This window comes from Jaculus jaculus, chromosome 12, assembly GCF_020740685.1.
Source record: "Jaculus jaculus isolate mJacJac1 chromosome 12, mJacJac1.mat.Y.cur, whole genome shotgun sequence".
NCBI classification, from domain to species: Eukaryota; Metazoa; Chordata; class Mammalia; order Rodentia; family Dipodidae; genus Jaculus; species Jaculus jaculus.
Window position 1 is genome coordinate 98,741,473 of NC_059113.1, and position 20,208 is coordinate 98,761,680.

General features: G+C 42.8%; 1 protein-coding gene across 1 annotated transcript in view; it reads left to right on the forward strand.

Annotated features, from left to right (window-relative positions):
• The window catches only part of Fhip1a (FHF complex subunit HOOK interacting protein 1A), a 262,253-nt gene that overhangs the window by 185,496 nt on the left and 56,549 nt on the right, over positions 1–20,208 (forward strand). Inside the window, exons 5-6 of the mRNA XM_004655951.3 lie at positions 7,854–8,012; positions 10,022–10,108. Of these exons, the coding sequence (XP_004656008.1) occupies positions 7,854–8,012; positions 10,022–10,108 (246 nt within the window). The remainder of the gene's footprint in view (positions 1–7,853; positions 8,013–10,021; positions 10,109–20,208) is intronic.

Consider the following 20,208-nt stretch of genomic DNA (forward strand, 5'->3'; position numbering starts at 1 on the left):
AGGTCATTGTCTTAAGAACATATCACATTCTGTATTTGTTTGATTGTTTCTCATATAGATTGACTTGTTCCTATCCCTTTTATTTCCTGCAAAGCCAGATACTTGATTAAGTTTAGGGTAAATATTTTGGCAAGAATACCTTGCAATTCTATATTTGCTATATTTAAATATATATTTGCTATAACAAGGTATTTCTTACCCTGTTATAGCAAGAAGTCTGGCTTGGATTCCCCACTATTGGAGATGCTTAATTGGTCAAGGTGGTGACTACTGGGTTTCTCCGTGGCACAGGTGTAAGTTATCCCTTTGCAGTTGTGAGGTGTAGTTTGTGGAGTATAAATATCATTTAAATAAAAATCCCAATTGGATCTTTATGGAATGCGACAAATTTGTGGTAGAAGTCTCTTACAGTGTAGGAAGGCCCAAAAATAGGTGAGGTAACTATACACAGTGCAGCAATGCTGTCTTGTCCTGACAGTGAGCTCATTGTGTGCTGCATGCTGTGCTCAGTGCTGCATATGTGCTGATTCATTAGATCCTCACAGCTGTAGGCAAAGGGATCCTTCCCTTTTTGTAGAGGAAGAATTGGAGGCACCTGGCTACTTAGAGGTGGGGTCAGGATTAGGTTCCGAATAGTCTGACTCAAGAGCCCATGTGCAAGAGTAGAATCTGCAAAGAAAAGACTGGGATTGAGAACAAAAACAGATTGGGAGAATATATTCACAATTACACATAACTAGAAGTGATCAGTGTCCAAATATGTGAAAATATTTTATTGCTGCAAATTAATCACCAAAAAAAAATGCAACATCTCATTTGAACAATGACTGGAGGATGTGAATGGACAACTTGGAGAAAACATCTAACCCAGGAAATGTATGACAACGTGATCCTGGTTTCTAGAATCAGGGGAGTGTGCACTGTACTCCCAGAGACCCCAGCGAGCACTCTTCATGGTCACAGACCACTACATAATCTCAAGAGTATGGAAAATACAAGAACTATGTTTTGGTTTGTTTTTTTCATGGTAGGTTCTCAGTCTAGCCCAGGCTGACACTCTGTAGTCCCAGGCTGGCATAAACTCATAGCAATCCTTCTACTTCCTGAGTGCTGGGGTTAAAGGTGGCTACCACCATTCCTGGTTTCATGAGAATTTTTGAGAATATAAATTTGTAGAACAACTTAGGAAATCCTTATAGCAATATTTACTCCAATCAAATAATGGCACGCCATCTGATCCTTCAGTTTTCTGTATGGAAATTGGCCCTAGAAAAACCGGGCACATATTTAAAAAGATATTACCCAATTACAATAAAATGTTGATTTTAAGAAAAGTATATGACAGGAAAGATCAAGTAAAGCAGTTTATTCAAACATCAATGCAAAACTAGCATTCAAAATGAGTCACATGTTTTACTGTATAACTACACACACACACACACACATATAAAGACCACCAAATAAAAACATGTTGAGTAAAATGACTAAGTAGAAAAAGGTTACATACCACGTTGGTATTTATATAGTATTTCTACAAAGTTTTACGACAGCGTCTACCTACTTTTTTTTTTTTTTTCCTGGATGTGCACACATAAACAGTGAAAGTGAACAAGTAAGCACAGGGACTGTGTGTGTGTGTGTGTGTGTGTATGAAGGTCAAGACTATAGGTAGTTTATGGGGTGAAGAAGGAAAGGGAGACAATCACAGGGTCAGAGTAAGGCTTTGTTCCTTTTGTAGTTCTTTCTTCATCTCTCTGCTGGGGTGTGCATTGATTGAACCCAGATCCTTGAACATGCTGTGCAAGGGGCTCTACCACTCAGCTCCACTCATAGCCTATGAAGCTTCATTTTTTTTTAAACATACAGAGTGCTTTGGAGAAATTATGGCAAAATGTTAAAATCTAATAAGTCGCTGATGGGTTTCAATTCTATTATGTTTCTTTTTATCTGTAATATTTCATAATTAAAACATTTAAATGTATTGGGACAAGAATGGGGTACATTTTTAATGTTTAAATTTCCACAACTGTGTTTAAGCAGATTTCACTGAGTAATTGTTGCTTTTATAAAAAATATGTTTTAAAACAATTATTGTACAGTTCATTAAAGCTGGAAGGAAGACAACATTACCAGCTGACCTTATTTGCTAGAATGGAAAATGAGTTTCTTGTATTAAGTTGCCCCTCAGGACAGATCCCATAATCTCATTTGTACCCAGTTTTCCATAATTACATCTGACAACATAATTAAAATTAAAAAAGCCCCTTTATGTTAGAGATAAAAGCATACTCTATTAACCAACCAGCTAAGGGCCACAATTGACAAAAAGCTTTCTCTAATTAGTATGATTGTCAAAGTGTGTTAGCATCAGGCTGTTGGAAGAGTAATGACTCTTTTCAGGAAACCAGACCTGTTTTCCAAAGTTTTATTTTATTTTATTTTTGTTGTTGTTGTTAAAGTTGAAAGGGAGAACTGGCTGGTTCTGCTGTTTCTCATTCTTTCCTTTCCCAAGAAAAGGAGAGTAAGGATCCACCAGAGAACAATGTGGTGCCAACCAATGGCTGGGCACTAAATGCTCCTTTCTTTTGTGATTTCTTTTTTCTTAAACCAAATGTTGATAGTTCACCTAGGCTGTATGTTGTGTGTTGGCAAAGGCGGAAAACAACCTAGTACAAATAAATCAAGACATGCAAATTGAAGCAGGTGACCTTTAGGTACACAGCCGCAGGTAGGAAGTTCTTTTTCCCATATCCAGGTTTATGAGGCTTTTTATTTTGGCAAGTTGTAGCACATGGGCTCCACCAGGTGTTTTGCTGCTAGCGTCAGACTAAAGCCATCTGCTAAGAATCTTTGTTTTCACTAAAATTAACTGAGCGCCATAAGATGTTTAAAGATTGACAATACTTGCTCAGCGCTCTGTGCCTCACATTAATATGTGGAAACCATCATGCTAATCTTGTCACATGCATTTTCTTTAATCCTTCCAGTAGCTTGCTGAAGAAATTTAAATCTAGGGAGATTTAATAACTACTTGTAAGTGGCAGAATCTGGCCCCAAACTGTCAGGCAAGATCTTCACTTATTGTCATTGTTACCTATATGGTGATAATTTATCTTAAGGATATGCTTGCAGGAAGATAAGTTTAAAAAAAGTTGGTTAATTCTTAACAAGTTAGGAATAAACATCATGTTTACAATTATTTTTGTGGTCTGAATCATAAAGGGCTAAACTAGTGGGCGTTTTATTTTAGTTGGCTTTTGAGTACAGGTGTAGTTGCATGTTTCTTAACTTAGTTTTCAAGTTAAAAAGTGAAATTTAGGGCTGGAGAGATGGCTTAGTTGTTAAGGTGCCTGCCTACGAAGCCTAAAAACCCAGGTTCAATTCCCCAGGACCCACATAAAGCCAGGTGCATGAGGTGGCACATGCGTCTGGAGTTCGTTTGCAGTGGCTAGAGGCCCTGGCATGCCCATTCTGTCTGTCTGTCTCTCTTCCTCTCTCTGTCTTAAACAAAGATAAAAAAATTAAAAAGTGAAATTAAAAAGTAAGTCAACTATATTATTAAATTCTTGGACCTAGAAAAATCACCCACAAACCTGCTTTTTTCTCCTCCTTTTCCTCCGGCTTGAATCCATAGTCCTTTTTGTATTCCTGAGGGTAACCACCTGATCTTTCTTGCATTTATTCATTTCTGGAGTATCCTTCCCAGTGCCACCCTTGTCCGTGGTCTGAGTTGGAGAACTGTGTGTCATCATGGTACCCGAGTCTGACCTGTACCGAGCCTTTGGGTGGGAGGATGTAAAATGGCAATGGAGATCTGGAGCCTAGTCTCCATGAGAATGCAGTGCTCTTTACCACGTAGAGTGTTTTTCTCCTGTGTTTCTTCACCAGTCTGAAGACAATAACAGGGATATTACTTAGTCCCACCTGCTAGTGGCAGGTGCATGGGTGGGGAGATGCCCTCCCACACTCCACAGCTGTCACTTGTGCCCTGGGAGGATCTTTCTGGATGGGCTGTTTCTTCCGTCTGGGCCGGGTTTCTTTGGGTTCACATCTCACCTGTGCCCTTTCAGAATCCTCCCTTTTTTTAAAAAAAAAAAAGTGAATATTAGGTATGTGTGATTTTTAATTACTGTCACTGATGTATGCAATTTGAAAATTAATGTTGCTGTAATTATATTGATATACCAGAAAGTTATTCCCAGCTTTTTAGTCAGGCAAATTAAGCCTGTCTTTATGAATTCATCTTCAAAGCCTAAAAAGTGGTTCAGAAACCACGAGAACACAGAATTAAAGCCTTTGTTCTGTGGTTAATTTAGCATGAGTTAGCAAGTGTAATTGATTTCAGGAATGTGGCATCAAGAGTAGACCTCTCTTCAAGGAGAACTTTTGGGCTCTGTTCACCTCTGCCAGAGGTTTCTCATTTACAGTAGACACTCATTTGGATCACAGTCAATGCCTGAATTCAAGTGATTTGTTTTCATATGTTGACAAGGAGTTAAGTACTTCAAATAGGGAACATTTTCCTTTGGGACCACAGAAAGCGAGATAAAGGGTCAATATTGCTTAGTGCTCTGAGTCCTGTACTTTACCTGACCTGAAGCGAAATAGTTGGTAGTTTCCTTACTGAGTGAATGTGTAAAGGTTACTAGGAAATAGAGAAATTTATGCAGTGTTCTTTTTTAATTTCTGGTGCTAGAATAGTTCATCTCTTACCCTCACTGCCTTTGATTCTACACCATGGGGTCCTATTCTAGCTCCCAACTCTTCCCAGTCCCTCAAGGGTTTCATCTGGTTTCTTGGTGCGAAGATCCCTGAGGACGTGCTTTTGTTACTAACTTTGGTGTGTCACTCCTGGGAAGTCATGTCTGAGGCTCCGCATACCTCACTGTGCCTCCAGTGTGCACCAGAGTGAACAAGTCCGATGGTGAGAGATGGAGAAGACAGTAAACTAATACCCAGGAGAGAGGGGACTGCCTCCCCAAAGGATAGAGAGAATACTGACAGGTGGACAAGGAGGAAGGAGAGGTAACCGTAGATCCATGGAGATTTTTTTTTTTTTTTGAGCTTAATATTCCTGAACCCAAACCTTCCTCTGTCTGTTTTTCATGCTGAGCTCTGTCTAACCCGTCTCTCTGGTTTGCATGATGGAGGCACCACCTCCATAACGATGGCTCCCTATGGCTGTCTCCAGTCCTGGGCACTCTCTAGCCATCAGACCCACATAGCTGTTCATAGGTCTCTCCATCAGGGAGTTCCATGAGCTTTTCATCCTGGCCTAAAAAGCCCTGTAGGACTTGGCTCATATTTCTAAGGCCTTCCTCATTGCCCGAGTAGATGTCTGCGCTCAGAGTGATGTGCCTTTCCGTCCTGGGGGATCACCGTCTCTTCACTGTCCTTTGAGTATGTGTCCCCGTGGCTTGAAATGGTCTGCCTTCTGCCACTCTTCCTCCAGCTGACTTCTGTTTCCCTTTCAGCAGCTTGGACATCACTTCTGAGAACATTTCCCATTTCCACCCCTCTGTGTGAAGAGCTTTGTGTATACCCACAGTAGCCTGTATTTTCTATTGTGTGCTCGGAGTGCGTTGAACATGCATGTAAGCACTATTATGACTGGCCATTCCTCCCTTGTTAGACTGGGAGGTCCATGAAGTATGCCACTGTTTCTTTCCTGGGCCTGACTAGCACAGTTTTTGAGGGTTTGTGTTCCATTTGAGTTCCTCCTAGCCTCAGGGTTTATGCTAGAGTGGTATCTTTTCTGGCTGACTTCTCGTGTCCAGTCTGTGCAGTTCTTGTCTGTCCTGTAGGCCTCTGCCATGTCACGATGTCCAAGCTGCTGCCCAGCTAGTGTAGCTTCCCAGTGCGAAAGGCCTTAGTGGTGGTTTGATTCAGGTGTCCCCCATAAACTCAGGTGTTCTAAATGCTAGGTTTCCAGCTGATAGAGATTTGGGAATTAATGCCTCATGGAGGCAGTGTATTGTTGGAGGCGGGCTTATGGGTGGGTTTTTTTAGCTAGTTTCCCCATGCCAGTGTTTGGTACATTCTCCTGTTCCTGTTGTCTACCTTATGTGGATGAGTGGGTGATGTCCTCCCTCTGCTCATGCCATCATTTCCCCCTGCCATCGTGGAGCTTCCTCCTGAGGCTGTAAGCCAAAATAAACCTCTTTTTCCCACAAGCTGCTCTTAGTTGGGTGATTTCTACCAGCAACGCGAACCTGACTGCGATAGCGTTCATCCCATGAGACTCACTATTTGCCTTGGTCTCATGCTCTGCAGGAAAAACCAACCAGCCCTTGTATCAGTGTATTCTTCTTTATTAAAGACATCCCTGCTTGCTTGCTTGCCTGCCTGCCTTCTTTCTTTCTTTGTATTTTTTTATGAGAAAGTGAGAGAAGAGGAGAGAATTGCCAGGCCAGGGCCTCCAGCCTCTGCAATCCAACTCCAGATGCATGTGCCATCTTTGTGCAGACGTGCAACCTTGTATCACTTTGTGCATCTGGCTTATGTGAGATCTGGAGAGTCGAACATGAGTCCTTAGGCTTCGCAAGTAAGCACCTTAACCCACGAAGCCATCTCTCCAGCCCCATCGCTATTTCCTTCATGATCAAGTTGTCTCACCTGGCAGTTTGGAGTTCTCACTCATCCTCACTTCCCAAGCCCAAATGTTGTCAGCTTAGTCTTAGGAGCAGGGCACTAAGGGAGGAAGTACGCCCTAGGATACCACCCTCCTGTCCACTTCTCATGGAGACGCACTTTAGCTCTGTTTGAACTCTTGTCATGGTGTTTAACTAACCTCTGCCCCTCCCCCAGTTCTTTCATCCTGTTATACTGTTTGTGGTTGGATGAGACAGTATGTGTGAAAGTGCTTTCTAACCCATAAGACTATGAATGTGAATCACGCTCTTTAACATACAAGGGTTTGCAGGAGGTCTTTCTTATGGTCTCTACCCATGTGACCTGCTGTCCCACGTCACCTCATGCCCATAAATTCTTCCATTGACTGGGGTATTTGCATTGAAGTGCTTCTCTGTATTGGCACTCAAAGTAACGCATGTGTGTGTCTCGAAGAGTTGGGCTTCATTCATTTTTATGCTTAGCTTGCTCATTTGCCCCACTCCCAGACATTCGTGCCTGGCACACAAGAGAGGAACCATCTTTCAAAAACAAAATTTAGGGCTGGAGAGATGGCTTAGTACTTAAGGCCCTTGCTACAAAGCCTAAGGAACCATGTTTGACTCTCCAGATCCCATGAAAGCCAGTTGCACGAAGATGAGGCAAGCACAAAGTTGTACATGCCCACTAGGTGGTGCTAGTGTCTGGAGTTCAATTGCAGTGGCTGAGGCCTTGCCATGCCAATTCTCTCTCTCTCTCTCTCTCTCTCTCTAAAAAAAATAAGATGTTTAAAAATATATTTTATTTATTTGTGAATTTGAGAGAGGCAAATAGAGAGAGAATGGGTGCACCAGGGCCTCTAGGCACTGCAGACAAACTCCAGATGACTGCACCACCTTGTGCATATGGCTTACATGGGTACTGGGGAATCAAACCTGCTTCCTTACGCTTTGCAAATAAGCACCTAAACCGCTAAGCCATCTCTCCAGCCTGAGAGGAACCATCTTGATCACTTGCATCTTAGTCAAGTAGCAGAGGTACTGCTTTTCTCTCTGCTGGAGTGGTCTTCCCCTACTTTCCATCTGACGCATCCTTCTTACTAGCGGATCTCTCCTCACTGCTCTGCATACCCCACCACTCAGAGTTCAGTCTTTGGCTCAGCAGCACGAGTATCCTTGTGAGTCATTCGGCGTAAGCCATAGACGTGAGATGAGAGATGTTTCTGCTTTTATCTCCAAATGCAGGTGCTTGCAACCGGCCTCAGTGGTCTCTACTCTTCCCTGCCCACGAAGCTGGAGGAGAAGGGCGAAGAGTGGCACTGCCTCCTGAAAGACGACTGGCTCTTGCTGCCGGCCCTTGTGCAGTTCATGAACTCTCTGGAGTTCTGCAACGCAGTGATCCAGGTACCACCGGGCGATAGGATAAGCTGGGGCCTGGCCAGAGCTTCATCCTTGACCGGGAATAGCGTGCTTTAGCAAGTGCTTGTAGAATAGTGATGTCTGCTTGCAGCCCATACAGTGTCCTTGAATGAGTGGGGGGGGGGGGGGGAAGTTAGTTGGTAGGTTTTTTTGAAGAGTTTAAACTGAGAGAAAAATAAAACCGAAAAGATTTTATTTTCTCCATAAAAAGTGTTAATTCTGTTTTGATTATCCACTTAACCATCAAAATTAAGTTCAGTGCCTGAATCATTAAATAGATATTTTTAGGCTTCTGAGTACTCCAAATGATAACACTGTTACTTCAAGGTCTTCTTGGGAGTTTACAAAGGAAAGCACTTTATTTTGCTTAATGGTGCATACTACATAAAGAATATTGTTATTGCAACTGAATTTGGAAGAAGTTAACCATCTTCTTAGCAACACAAATTAAATTTGCTTTGAAATTGGCCTGCTTTAGGGAGGGGGAAATAAGCAGCCACTGAACTCTTGTATATTTGGCTTCTTGATTAAATTGCTACCTTCTGATTTCTTGTTACTGTTTTCAATAAAAATCTGAGTTTATATATGTTTAAGGGTATACTAAGTATTCATCAAATGTTTCTTCTATACAGCATAAATATTGCCTTAATATTGTATTTATTATGAAATCAGGTTTATTTTATGGTGATTTTAGGGTGAAAAATGTTAGTTTTAATCTGTTTATCTACCAAATAAAGAAATAGCTCCTGGAAGAAAATGAAAGTAAATTACTTTAGTTCTCATCTCATTTTTATTGCTAAGTCAAAGGAGGTTTTATTTATATGTAAGATAAATGGATTACAGTTTAAATTATTTTTTCCTTTAATATTACCGTCTATCAACATTCTCTTGTAGAAGTGTGTGGAAATAAAAACGATAAAATTACTATTAGTTCTTCTCCAAATGCACAGAGAGAAAGATTATCAGTAATTTAAGCAGCTAGCCTTACTTTCTCGGAATTGTTTTTTACTTTATTATTTGACTGGATCGTTCTTTTATTCTTTGGAAGAGGAAGTAAAGTCAATGGGCATAGTGAAGAATGGGGAAATTATATATCTTGTCGTATATTTTGAAATTGAAGCTGTATACTTCTGGCAATTTTTTTGTGTGAGGGGAGCTCCTGGAAAGGTTACTTACTCAAGATATTCCTGAAGGAAGGGTGACCCATGCTGTCTGCATTTTAAAACTCAAGTACAGGAAGCATTCTGCTTCTAGTTTGTTTCCTGCTTTTGACTATTGTCTATTTTTTTGTGAAAATGTTTTTAAAAATTTTTTTCATCCTTAATAGCAGCATCAGAAAATACATCTTCAAAATTCTCTCTGCCAGCAAAATAAGAATATTTAATTGTCCATGTTGATAGTTATACTCTTTTTTAAGAGATTAGTCATATGTTGAGATGGTATCTAGAGGAAGTGAATGGGCAAAAATTACACTTTCTAACATTCATTTTAATTAATAAATCCTTATACATATTCAGTCTGTTTATTGTCTTTTTTATAATACCAACTCTTCAAAATTACCATTTTTCTATATTTAGAAGTACAACTTTAGCCATCCTGTTTATACTATAATAAATGGCAGTGTGAGTCTGAAGTATTCATTAAATATTTTATTTATTTACAAGGGGGGGGGAGGGAGGAAGGGAGAAAGGGGGAGAGGGAGGGAGGGAGGGAATGAATGGGCACACCAAGGTCTCTAGCTGCTGCAAACAAACTCCAGATGCATGCACCACTTGTGTGCATCTGGCTTTATGTGGGTACTAGGGAATTGGACCCAGGTCCTTAGGCTTTGTAGGCAAGTGCCTTAATTGCTGAGCCATCACTCCAGCACAAGTCTGAAGTAGGCTTTAACAACTGAATGATCCAAATGTGGGTTTCAGTTTTGAAGGTGGATATAGTCTGCTTTTCAGGCAACCTAGAGATTGATCCCCATCTCTTGCCTGCATCTGTCCTAGGTGGCCCACCCCTTGATCCGCAGTCAGCTTGTTAACTACATTTACAATGGATTTCTGGTACCCGTCTTGGCTCCTGCCCTCCACAAGGTCAGTGATTGGCTAAGGTCAGCTTCTGTCTATCTAGGACAACTAAGAGAAGATGAGAAAGGTAAACATGGTGTCACTGACTTGGTGGTGTGTGTCATCTTTACTTCTCTTTAATTTCTTTCTTATTTGGTTTTTTTTTTTTTTGGTTTTTGAGTTTTTTGAGGTAGGGTCTCACACTAGCCCAGGCTGACCTGGAATTCACTGTGTAGTCTCAGGGTGGCCTTGAACTCATGGTGAACCTCCTACCTCAGCCTCCGAGTGCTGGTATTAAAGGTGTAAGCCACCACACCCAGCTTTTTCTTCTAATTTCATTTCATACTTGTTAGCACTATTGAATATGGACCTTAAAAATAGGCATAACATCAGTTGAATGGGATCCATCGGATGTCATTGAGTTTAGCACTATGAATATCAAATAAGATAAGACAGTCTATGGGGGGGCGAGCAGTGTCTGAATGGGCTGCCTACTTTAGAGCATGGAGGGGCGGGGTGTTTCTGGAGCATAGTGTTAAGCTGTCCTCTGAGGCCAGATCTTTCCAGAGAAAATATGGGCTGCTGTGGGCACAGAGTGGGCAGGGGTAGTGCAAGTACCATAGCTCTGCTGTCTTCTTAATGGAACATGATTTTCTATTATTACAGTTTTGTGACAGCAAAAATTAGAGTGAAGCCAAGTCAAGGTTCCATCAAAGGTTGGCTGTCTCATTAGCACCACTCTGAATCCCTTATGACTCTCATTTTGTATCATAAATCAGTGGGTAGCTTTCCCACTGTGAGCATCTACGAGATGCCCATGGACCTGGAATTCTAATTTCGAGGAGTATGCTCTTTAACAGAGTAAAGAGACTTACTTATATTCAGTCCAGAGGATTTTTTTTTTTCTTTTGTCAAATTTTTGGAATTGCTACTTCTGATTAAGAAAGCACAAATTAACTCACAGTGAGGTCCGGATGAAACACTCACCTTTCTATGTATTTACTTTCCATGTATATGCTTCCTTCGTTTCTAAAGTCCCAGGATTTTGGAATATAGCAACCGCGAAGTTGTGGGGTTTCTGGTTTAGAGCAGCAGGTCTTGATGGAGCCGTTTCTCTCTCTTGGAGCCACTGCCTGTCACTGCCTTTTGAGCTTAGTGGACACACTTTGCAAAATAGACTATACCTGGTTGGATTTGTGGTTTATGTTATGTTGAGGCTCGAGAGTATCTCTGGATGTGATTTAAAATGTCAAAATACTGAGTTATTGAATGGTTTATAGGCACAAAGAGACCACGTGCGTATAAGTAGATCTGTCTTGGAAAATCCGGGGCATACCTTTGAGTCGGCCTGCCTCGCATGTGTGGCTGTGCTGCTGTTGTAGTCACATCGCTGGGACGAACATCCAACCCCAAACAGTTGATGGAAGGAATTTATTTTAGGCTTGCAGACTCTAGGGGAACACCATCAATAGTAGAAGAGGAGGACTTCCTTTCATAGATCCAAGCAGAGAGACCTCACCAGTAGTCTGAACCCACAAAGTGTGAGTAGCCAGAGCTCAAACTGCTCTTTCTACACCTTGAGGCTGGACTTCAGATCCACCCAAACACGCCGTAGGGCTGGGCTCCAGGAACCTTACCCTGCAGCGACACCTCCTCCAGCCCGGTGGTTGGAGATCCAAGTTATAAGCTCAATTTTTTTATTTTTTTATTTTTTGAGGTAGGGTCTCACTCTAGCCCAGGCTGACCTGGAATTCACTGTGTAGTTTCAGGGTGGCCTCGTACTCTTGGAGCTCCTCCTCCTACCTTTGCCTCCCGAGTGCTGGGATTAAAAGCATGTACCACCATGCCTGGCTATACAAGCTCAATTTTAATAAAACGCCTGAGGCTCTGGGGCCATACATTCAAGTTATCATATTGAAACTACCATAGCTGCCTTCCTGTTTGTTGGTATTCTGTTGTTTGTGCCTGGCTGATTGTCTGACGCTGAAGGTCCAAGTTTGTATGTGGAATTTTCCCCTTTAGCAGAATACAACGAAAATTATTCATTCATATACTCGTTCACACATTTAGGCTTTATTTGTCATTTATTTCCATTTTTTCTCATTGACCTATTCACATAAAATAATTATCATAAGAGTGGTGATTTTTATAATTACTATTTTAAGGCTGATTTATATTAGAAAGAATATAGTTTGTTACAAATATTAGAAAGTTTTTTTTCATATGAATGAAGTACTTATAGACACACATATGCATGCGCACACACTTATACGTGTATGTATTACATAACGTTTACATTAGGTTAAACATATCCTCCTAAACCTTTATCACTTCTTTATGGTGAAAATCCTCAAAACTCTTCCTTCTAGCCTTTTGAAATGTGCAGCACCTCATTGCTATCTGTAGTTGTCCTGTGCAATAGCCCAGCTGAGCTTCTTAGTCCTAAGGACAGAGTGCAGCTCTGTCCGTCACAGAGAGCTGTTGTGAGGGTCTTCCCAGTCACTCTGCTGCGTCGACGCACTTTATACGAGCAGAATTTAGGCACTAACTGGCGCTTGCTTAAGGTCTGTCCCATAGAGGAATGCACACTTGCTGTGGGCATGGCTCGCTGGGATAGCTCCACGGCCCCATAGACTTAGGAAGTGAAAGCCACCAACACACAGAAGTGGAATGTTTGTTAAAGTGTTAACAGAATGCTGCTACCTTCTCAGACACTGGTATATAAGTGAATAATAGCTAACTAACATTTTAGGTGCCACGCTGTATATATTAGCTGATTTCATTAGTTATGCCCAAAATTTAAAATATGAGATTTAAAAACCATGAAGTTAATACATGTTTATTATAAAAAGCCAGTATTGAATATAGGAAATGAAAAGTGAATGCTACTATATTAAGATTTTAATTCGCAACTCCCTAATTAAGGTTCTCTAACTTTTATCCATTGCAGACAATTTCTCCCAGTGTGACTTCATTTAGCAACCAGAGAGAACAAAGAGGGATTGTTCTCCACCTTAATTAATTTTTTCTCCCTATTTTCAATCTGTTTTTGTCATTTAGGGTTGAAAGAGTCAGGAAGGTAGCAAGGCAGGGACTAACCTCTCCTCTGGCCCTTGCTGCCTCAGAGGTTGGTTGGTGAAAGAAGGGTGTCCATGCTCAGCAGCAGCCCAGGGACGGGGGAAGATGAGCAGGAGTGACAAGTTCAGAGTGGGGGCATCTCCAGTCCCTCCCAGTGGGAGCGCCCACTTCCCACTTCCTGCAGTCTTTGGACATGGGAAAGGGAACCTCAAGTCTGGGCTCAAGGCTGCTGTGGAGACTCCTGCCAGTGTGTTGCACACTGTGGGTCCTCGGCCCTGACAGGTGGCCTTATGTAGGCTTCCATGTCACTTTGCTTCGCAGGCTGTCAGCTCAAACTCAAACAAAATACAGCACAGCAAATGACCAACTCTGTGGAGAGCAAGAAGGTTCAAGAGGAAGAGAAGGGGATAAAGAAACAGTTAATGATTCAAATGCCTGCAGTCCAGCCTCTTCCTCCCCAGAGCCCTCAATGAAGATACGTTTGCCCAGAAACACTAGCATTTGAAAGAACGTTCTTAGCCAACGTGGCAGCTCGTTCCCGTAGGCCCCACTCTCCAGAAGCTGCGGCTGGAGGATGAGCAAGAGGTCAGCCTGGGCTACCTAATGAATTCCAGCTCAGGTGAACTACAAAGTGAGACTGTGCCTTACTGCCTCCTGCCCCCCGCAGAAAAAAAAAAAGAACAGCTTTAATAGTCACTGCCTGAGGTTTCGGACCTCAAAGGCGATGTTGCAGCAATGAGACACTGTAGCAAAAACGAACCCTGGCCCAGATGAGCAGATGGGAAGACTGAAAGAGTGGGGAGCTGGGAGTGGGTAAAATGCTTGCTGTGTGAGCATGAAGACATGAGTTCAGATCCTCAGCACCCACATAGAAGCCAGGTGTGGTGGCACACCCCTGTAATCCCACTGCCAGGGATGCAAAGCAAGAAGATCACTAGGGCTTGCTGGCATGCTATTTTAGACAAATTGGTGAGCTCTGTATTTGATGAGGGAACCTATCTCAAAAATAAGGTGAACAGCGATCACAGAAGACGTCCAGCTTTGACCTCTGGAGCCTTTAGAATAGCAACTTCATTTATCAGCATGTCTCCCAGGGCTGGATTATATTTTCTGTTAAAAAATATTTATTTGGGCTGGAGAGATGGCTTAGTGGTTAAGCGCTTGCCTGTGAAGCCTAAGGACCCCGGTTCGAGGCTCGGTTCCCCAGGTCCCACGTCAGCCAGATGCACAAGGGGGCGCACGCGCCTGGAGTTCGTTTGCAGAGGCTGGAAGCCCTGGTGCGCCCATTCTCTCTCCCTCCCTCTATCTGTCTTTCTCTCTGTGTCTGTCGCTCTCAAATAAATAAATAAATAAATAATTTTAAAAAATATTTATTTATTTATTTATTTATTTATTTGAGAGAGAGAGAGAAAGAGGCAGATACAGAGAGAGAGAGAATGGGCACTCCAGGGCCTTCAGCTGCTGCATATAAACTCCAGAAGCATGTGCCACCTTGTGCCATCTGGCTTATGTAGGATGTGGGGAATCAAACCTGGGTCCTTAGGCTTCGCAGGCAAGTACCTTAACCACTAAGCAATCTCTCCAGCCCCTGGATTATATTTTATAAACACATCTTTAGTTGCATCCCCCTTTTCTAAAACCTTCAGCGGCTTTGCTTCTCAGTCTCCTCAGTGGACAGGGTATGCTAAGGGCCCTCCCCATGCCATTCTCACTATTTCTAGTACCTTCCCTGCGCTCACTTGTTTCCTCTGCTTGGAATGTTCTTTTCCACTGTCCTTTGTGGTCAGGGCCATCAAGGACCAGTCTGAGTTCCACTACTGCTTTCCCTCATTTGGGAGGCTCTGAATGTATGACTCCCAGGGCCCATGTTCAATCCTTCATTGCTGAGCTCATATGGCTCTGTAATTCTAGGCCTATTTTGTGTTCCACCCTCTCTTCCTCACTCTGTTCTGAAGCCTCTGGAAGGGCCAGGATCTGTGGGTCTGTGGGTCTGTGGTCTGATCAGTGGTTGCCAAGCTCTGTACCAAGGAGCCCTGGTTTATCAGCACACTCAGGGGTACTGGGAGGTATTTCAAATGTATGAGGGAAATACAGTGACATCTATGGATACAGGTGGCGTTCTAGCTCAAAATGGCCTGCAATTTCAGCCTTAAATCATGTGCATTTCTTTTAGTGTGGCCAGGTGAGGTTTTGGTAGGTGCTGTACTTGCCACAAGACAGTTGGTGTGGAAGAGGGAAAATGTTTCTCAACCAGGTTGAATGTCCAGCAGGTTGTCAGGACTTAATTACGTTGTGCCAAGGGGACCTAAAGAATCAGTATGATGGCACTGGATGTTCTCTTTGGCTTGGGCATCCTATGAAAGATACCACTGATATACTGGGGATGCTTGGGACTGAGACGTTTTGGAACCTCTGGTCTATGTTGTGTGTATTTCACACCTCTAGGGCAGGGATTGGCAAACCAGAATTCGTGGGCCCAATCGGCCTGTGGACCGTTTTTTGTATATCCCAAGTTCAGAAGGTCTTTCATGTCTTATCAGTGGATGAGCAGATACACAAAGTGTGGTTCACACAATGGAACTTATTCAGCCTTAGAGGAAGGACATTCTAACATATTATGGCATGATGAACTTTGAGGATATTGCTAGTTGAAATATAAGCCTGTTGTAGGACACAGACTTCCTGATTCCACTTATCTGAGGTGCTTAGAGGAGTCAGATTCACAGAGACAGAAATTAAAAGGGGTTTTCCAGAGGCCAGAGGAAGGAGAAAATAGCAAATTATTGTTTACTAGGTACAGAGTCTCAGTTTTGCAAGAGGAAAAAGGTTTTGGAGATTGGTTCAACAACAATATGAACGTTTTGGGTTTTGTTTTTAAACACTACTCAAGAGTATACTTAAAAATGGTAAGACTGGGGCATTTTATGTGTGTTTTATATATAATTTTAAAGAGTGGAATAGCTGTTTTACATTTTTCGGTTTTTTTTTTTTTGCATGATCCTGTCCTGTAGTATGTGTGGTGTGGTGTGTCTGTGTTATATGCACATGTGTATTACATGTGCCCACATGTACATCAATAGAGGCCAGAGGGGAATGGTAGGTGTCCCCTCCATGGCTCGTCCACATATTTCCTAGAGACAGAGTTTGTGCCTGGTTCCAGAGCTTGCTGGTTTCATGAGCCCCAGCAATTCTCTGGTCTCTGCTTTCCTCAGAACTGGGGTTAAGGTGTGTGACCACACCCAGATGTTTATGTGGGTGCTAGGGAATCAAACTCAGATGGTCTCAGGCTCTCATGCTTGTATAGGAAGCACTCTTACCCACTGATCCATCTCTTTAGCACCCACTTTTCTTTTTAAAGTCAAAGTAAATATATGGCACGGACCATACCCCCTCAAAGCCTAAAACATTTGCTCTCTGGTGCTAACACACAGCTCTGTGGTACAGCACTTTCCCAGGTTGTGTAAGGCCTTGGGTTCCATCCCTAACACCAAAATATTATGACTAACAACTATTATGATTATTATTACTAAAGCTCCCTGGATCTTCAATAGAAAAAGTTGCTGGGCGTAGTGGCGCATGCCTTTAATTCCAGCACTTGGGAGGCAGAGGTGGGAGGATTGCCCTGAGTTCGAGGCCACCTTGAGAATACATAGTGAATTCCAGGTCAGCCTGGACCAGAGTGAGACCCTACTTCAAAAAAACAAAACAAAACAAAAAAAATTGCCAACCCATGTTGTATGGGGCAGCATAGTGACTTACATGTTAGATGACAAGTAAGGTTTTGGAGATGGGAATAGTGGAAGAAAGTCCCAAGATAGAAGGAGGTGACCTTGTGATAGGATGAAGGGTCCCTTTTCTCTCGATGCAAAGATCAGGCCCAGGAGCAGTAGGCTAAAACAGGGAAGCAGCTTGGCTGCCACCAGCTCAGAAGCCTCTGACCAGGTGTGGTACTGGGGTTCTGGGCTGGCAGGAGACCAGGAGGTGGTTGGCAGTAATGGCCAAAGCTGGCTTCAGTGCTTGTCCTGACTCATTAGAAAGAGAACCGGTGGGTGTTTGGATGGGAAAGGTTTGTCCAAGTGGCACTCTGACCCAGTCATAGATAGCATTTTGTCCAAGAGACTTGCAGGGTCGGATGCTCCTCATTTTCTGGGTTCTTTGGGTTCCATTCTTTACTGGTTGTTTTTTTTTTTAATTTTTTGTTTATTTTTATTTATTTATTTGAGAGTGACAGACAGAGAGAGAAAGATGCAGAGAGAGAGAGAGAATGGACACGCCAGGGCCTCCAGCTACTGCAAACAAACTCCAGATGCGTGCGCCCCCTTGTGCCTCTGGCTAACGTGGGTCCTGGGGAATCGAGCCTCGAACCAGGGTCCTTAGGCTTCACAGGCAAGCACTTAACTGCCAAGCCATCTCTCCAGCCCTCTTTACAGGTGCATAGGAAACAAGAGCAGAAGTTTGGGACTCTTCTGGTAGGTGCAAACAGAGACCCCGAGAGGAGTGTGCTGAAGAAACAGCGACAGGAGGGAGAACCGTGACATGCTCGCCTGTGCCGCAGCCAGCTACAGGTGTCGGCAGTGGGAACGGTGGCCTTGGGAGAAAAAGGCTGTACCTTTGTTTTGTGCAATTAGCTGTATTTCATTCAGGATATGATTCCCTGCAAGTGTGCTTGGAAAAACAGAAGCAAGAAATCCACCAGAATAAACAATTTTCCCACCATCATCTGTGTACTAAAACTGTGCTTAACGATAGGCATGGGCAGAATAATTTCAGATCTTTCCTCAGGGGCGTGCACGCTGGGCTCCTCTAGGCCACTGTGGAGCCCATTTGTTTTACAGTCTCGCCTTCCAAACACACGCATACATATTCATGACCTGCGTCCTGCAAGCTCAATAATTCATGACTTATTGGCTGAAGTTGATGGATGGAAATTTTTTGAGGACTTGAGAAGAAAAGATGGAAAGTTCTAAGAAGCAGGGTGCAGCCAGTGAGTTTCCCTCTTGGTCCTGGTGCATATGTGGGTGGGGTGGGCTGGGGCTCCATTAGCGTGCCTGGTTTGGCTCTCACAGGCAAGGTATAATTGGGTGCCAAGTTTACAGGTAGAACATACTGGTCCCGTTGTGTCACGAGGAGGAGTGAGTGAGCAGAGTGGTAGCTATGTAATTATTTACCTCCATCTCACCCTACATCCTTTCTCCGTGGGTGTATGTGGCGGGGGGGGTACGTCTGGAAGATGAAAGAGAAGGCTCAAGGGTAGGAGGGACAGGATCACATCCCTTGCTTACTCTCTGGGCAGACATCCTTGCATCTTTATGGAAGCCTCACAGGTTTTGCAGTCTCTCCTACTCTGCAGTCGGCCCTGCTACTTCCTGATGCAAAACACTTTGACATGTTGTGTCTGGTTTCCAATAATGCTGAGTGTTGCAGTCAGGTTCACATTGCTGGCAGAAATCACCCAACCAAGAGCAGCTTTTGGGAAAAAATAAAAGGTTTATTTTGGCTTACACACTTGAGGAGAAGCTCCATTGATGGCAGGGAAAATGATGACATGAGCAGAGGGTGGACACCACCCCCTGGTCAACATAAGGTGGACAACAGTAACAGGAGAGTGTGCCAAACACTGGCAAGGGGATACTGGCTATAACACTCATAAGCCTGCCCCCAACAATACACCGCCTCCAAGAGGTGTTTATTTCCAATTGCCATCAGTGAAGGAACCTAGCATCCAGCACCCCTAAGTTTAGGGGGCACCTGAATCCTACCATCTACACTGTGGGATTTCATTGATGAGCCATTTCTTTCATTGCAGAGTTGAAAGAAAGAAAGAAGGACTTCACAGTGTAGAATTTAGCATCTTGGTCTTGGAATCTTGAGGTTTTGTGTGTGTGTGTGTGTGTGTGTGTGTGTGTGTGTGTATACACATGTGGAGGCTAGAGAGCAACCTTAAGAGCCATATCTTAAGGACACTGTTCACCTTTTTTTAATTTTTAAAGACAGGGTCTGTCATGGGTAGACAGCTCACAAATTAGGCTAGCCTGGCTGGCCGTTCTCTGCCTCCTCAATGCTGGGATTAGAAGCGCCGGCCATAGAGAACCTTCTCTGTACAGATGGTGGTAGACATGGAGGAGACTCAGAACTCATCAAAGCAGAAAATAAGGAGCTGCCAAGAGCTCAACACTAAAGGATATGTCCATCACAACCTCAAAGGCTCAGGAAACATTGCGGATGAGGGGATGGGAACAGTGTAAGAGCCACCAATTGGGAAGAAGTTCTCCGGGCACTGTCTTATGGACATGAACTGACTGACTGGTGTTCTGACCTCATGCTGGTTGTTACTACCCCACAAGACCTGCACTGCTCTGAAATATTGATGTAGAGGATGGAGGAGGACAAAAGGGACAAGATGACATAACAGAGGAAGGACTGCCTGTGTGGAATGGGGGTGGGAGAGAGGGGACAAAACAGTATAACATGACATGACCAAATTATAGTATGTTCATGAATTAAAATTCTAAATCTAAAAAAGAAGCAAGCAGGTCAGTCTGACTGGCTTTTTTCTTTCTTTTTTTTTTTTTAAAACAAGGGTTGAACCCAGGTCTTCAGGGTTGTGAGGCAAACACTTTCCTGAGCTACTCTCCCCCATTCCTCTCTTCTCTCTCACTATAAATATATCTGTTTTCTTTGGTGATTCTCTGCTGTGTCTTTGCAGTTTCCCTTTTGAGTTACTTGACCCCCAAACATGAGGCTCCAGCTTTGAGGTAAACCATGTTAAAAATTAGAGCAAGGTAAATTTTCTGCCTTCTACATTGTATATTTTTATTTATGCATTTTAGTAAATTAACATTTCAAGTTCATTCTCTACACTATAAAGGCTTGTGAAGTTTATTATATGTTTAATATATATGATTTTTATGTAATTATATTTATAATTTTATTTTACATATATATATATATTTTTTTTATACTGATGCCTGTACCCCATGTACATGGTGCAGATGCAAGAGTAGAATGTCAGTTCTTCATAATTTTTTAAAAAATAGTTATTTTTATTT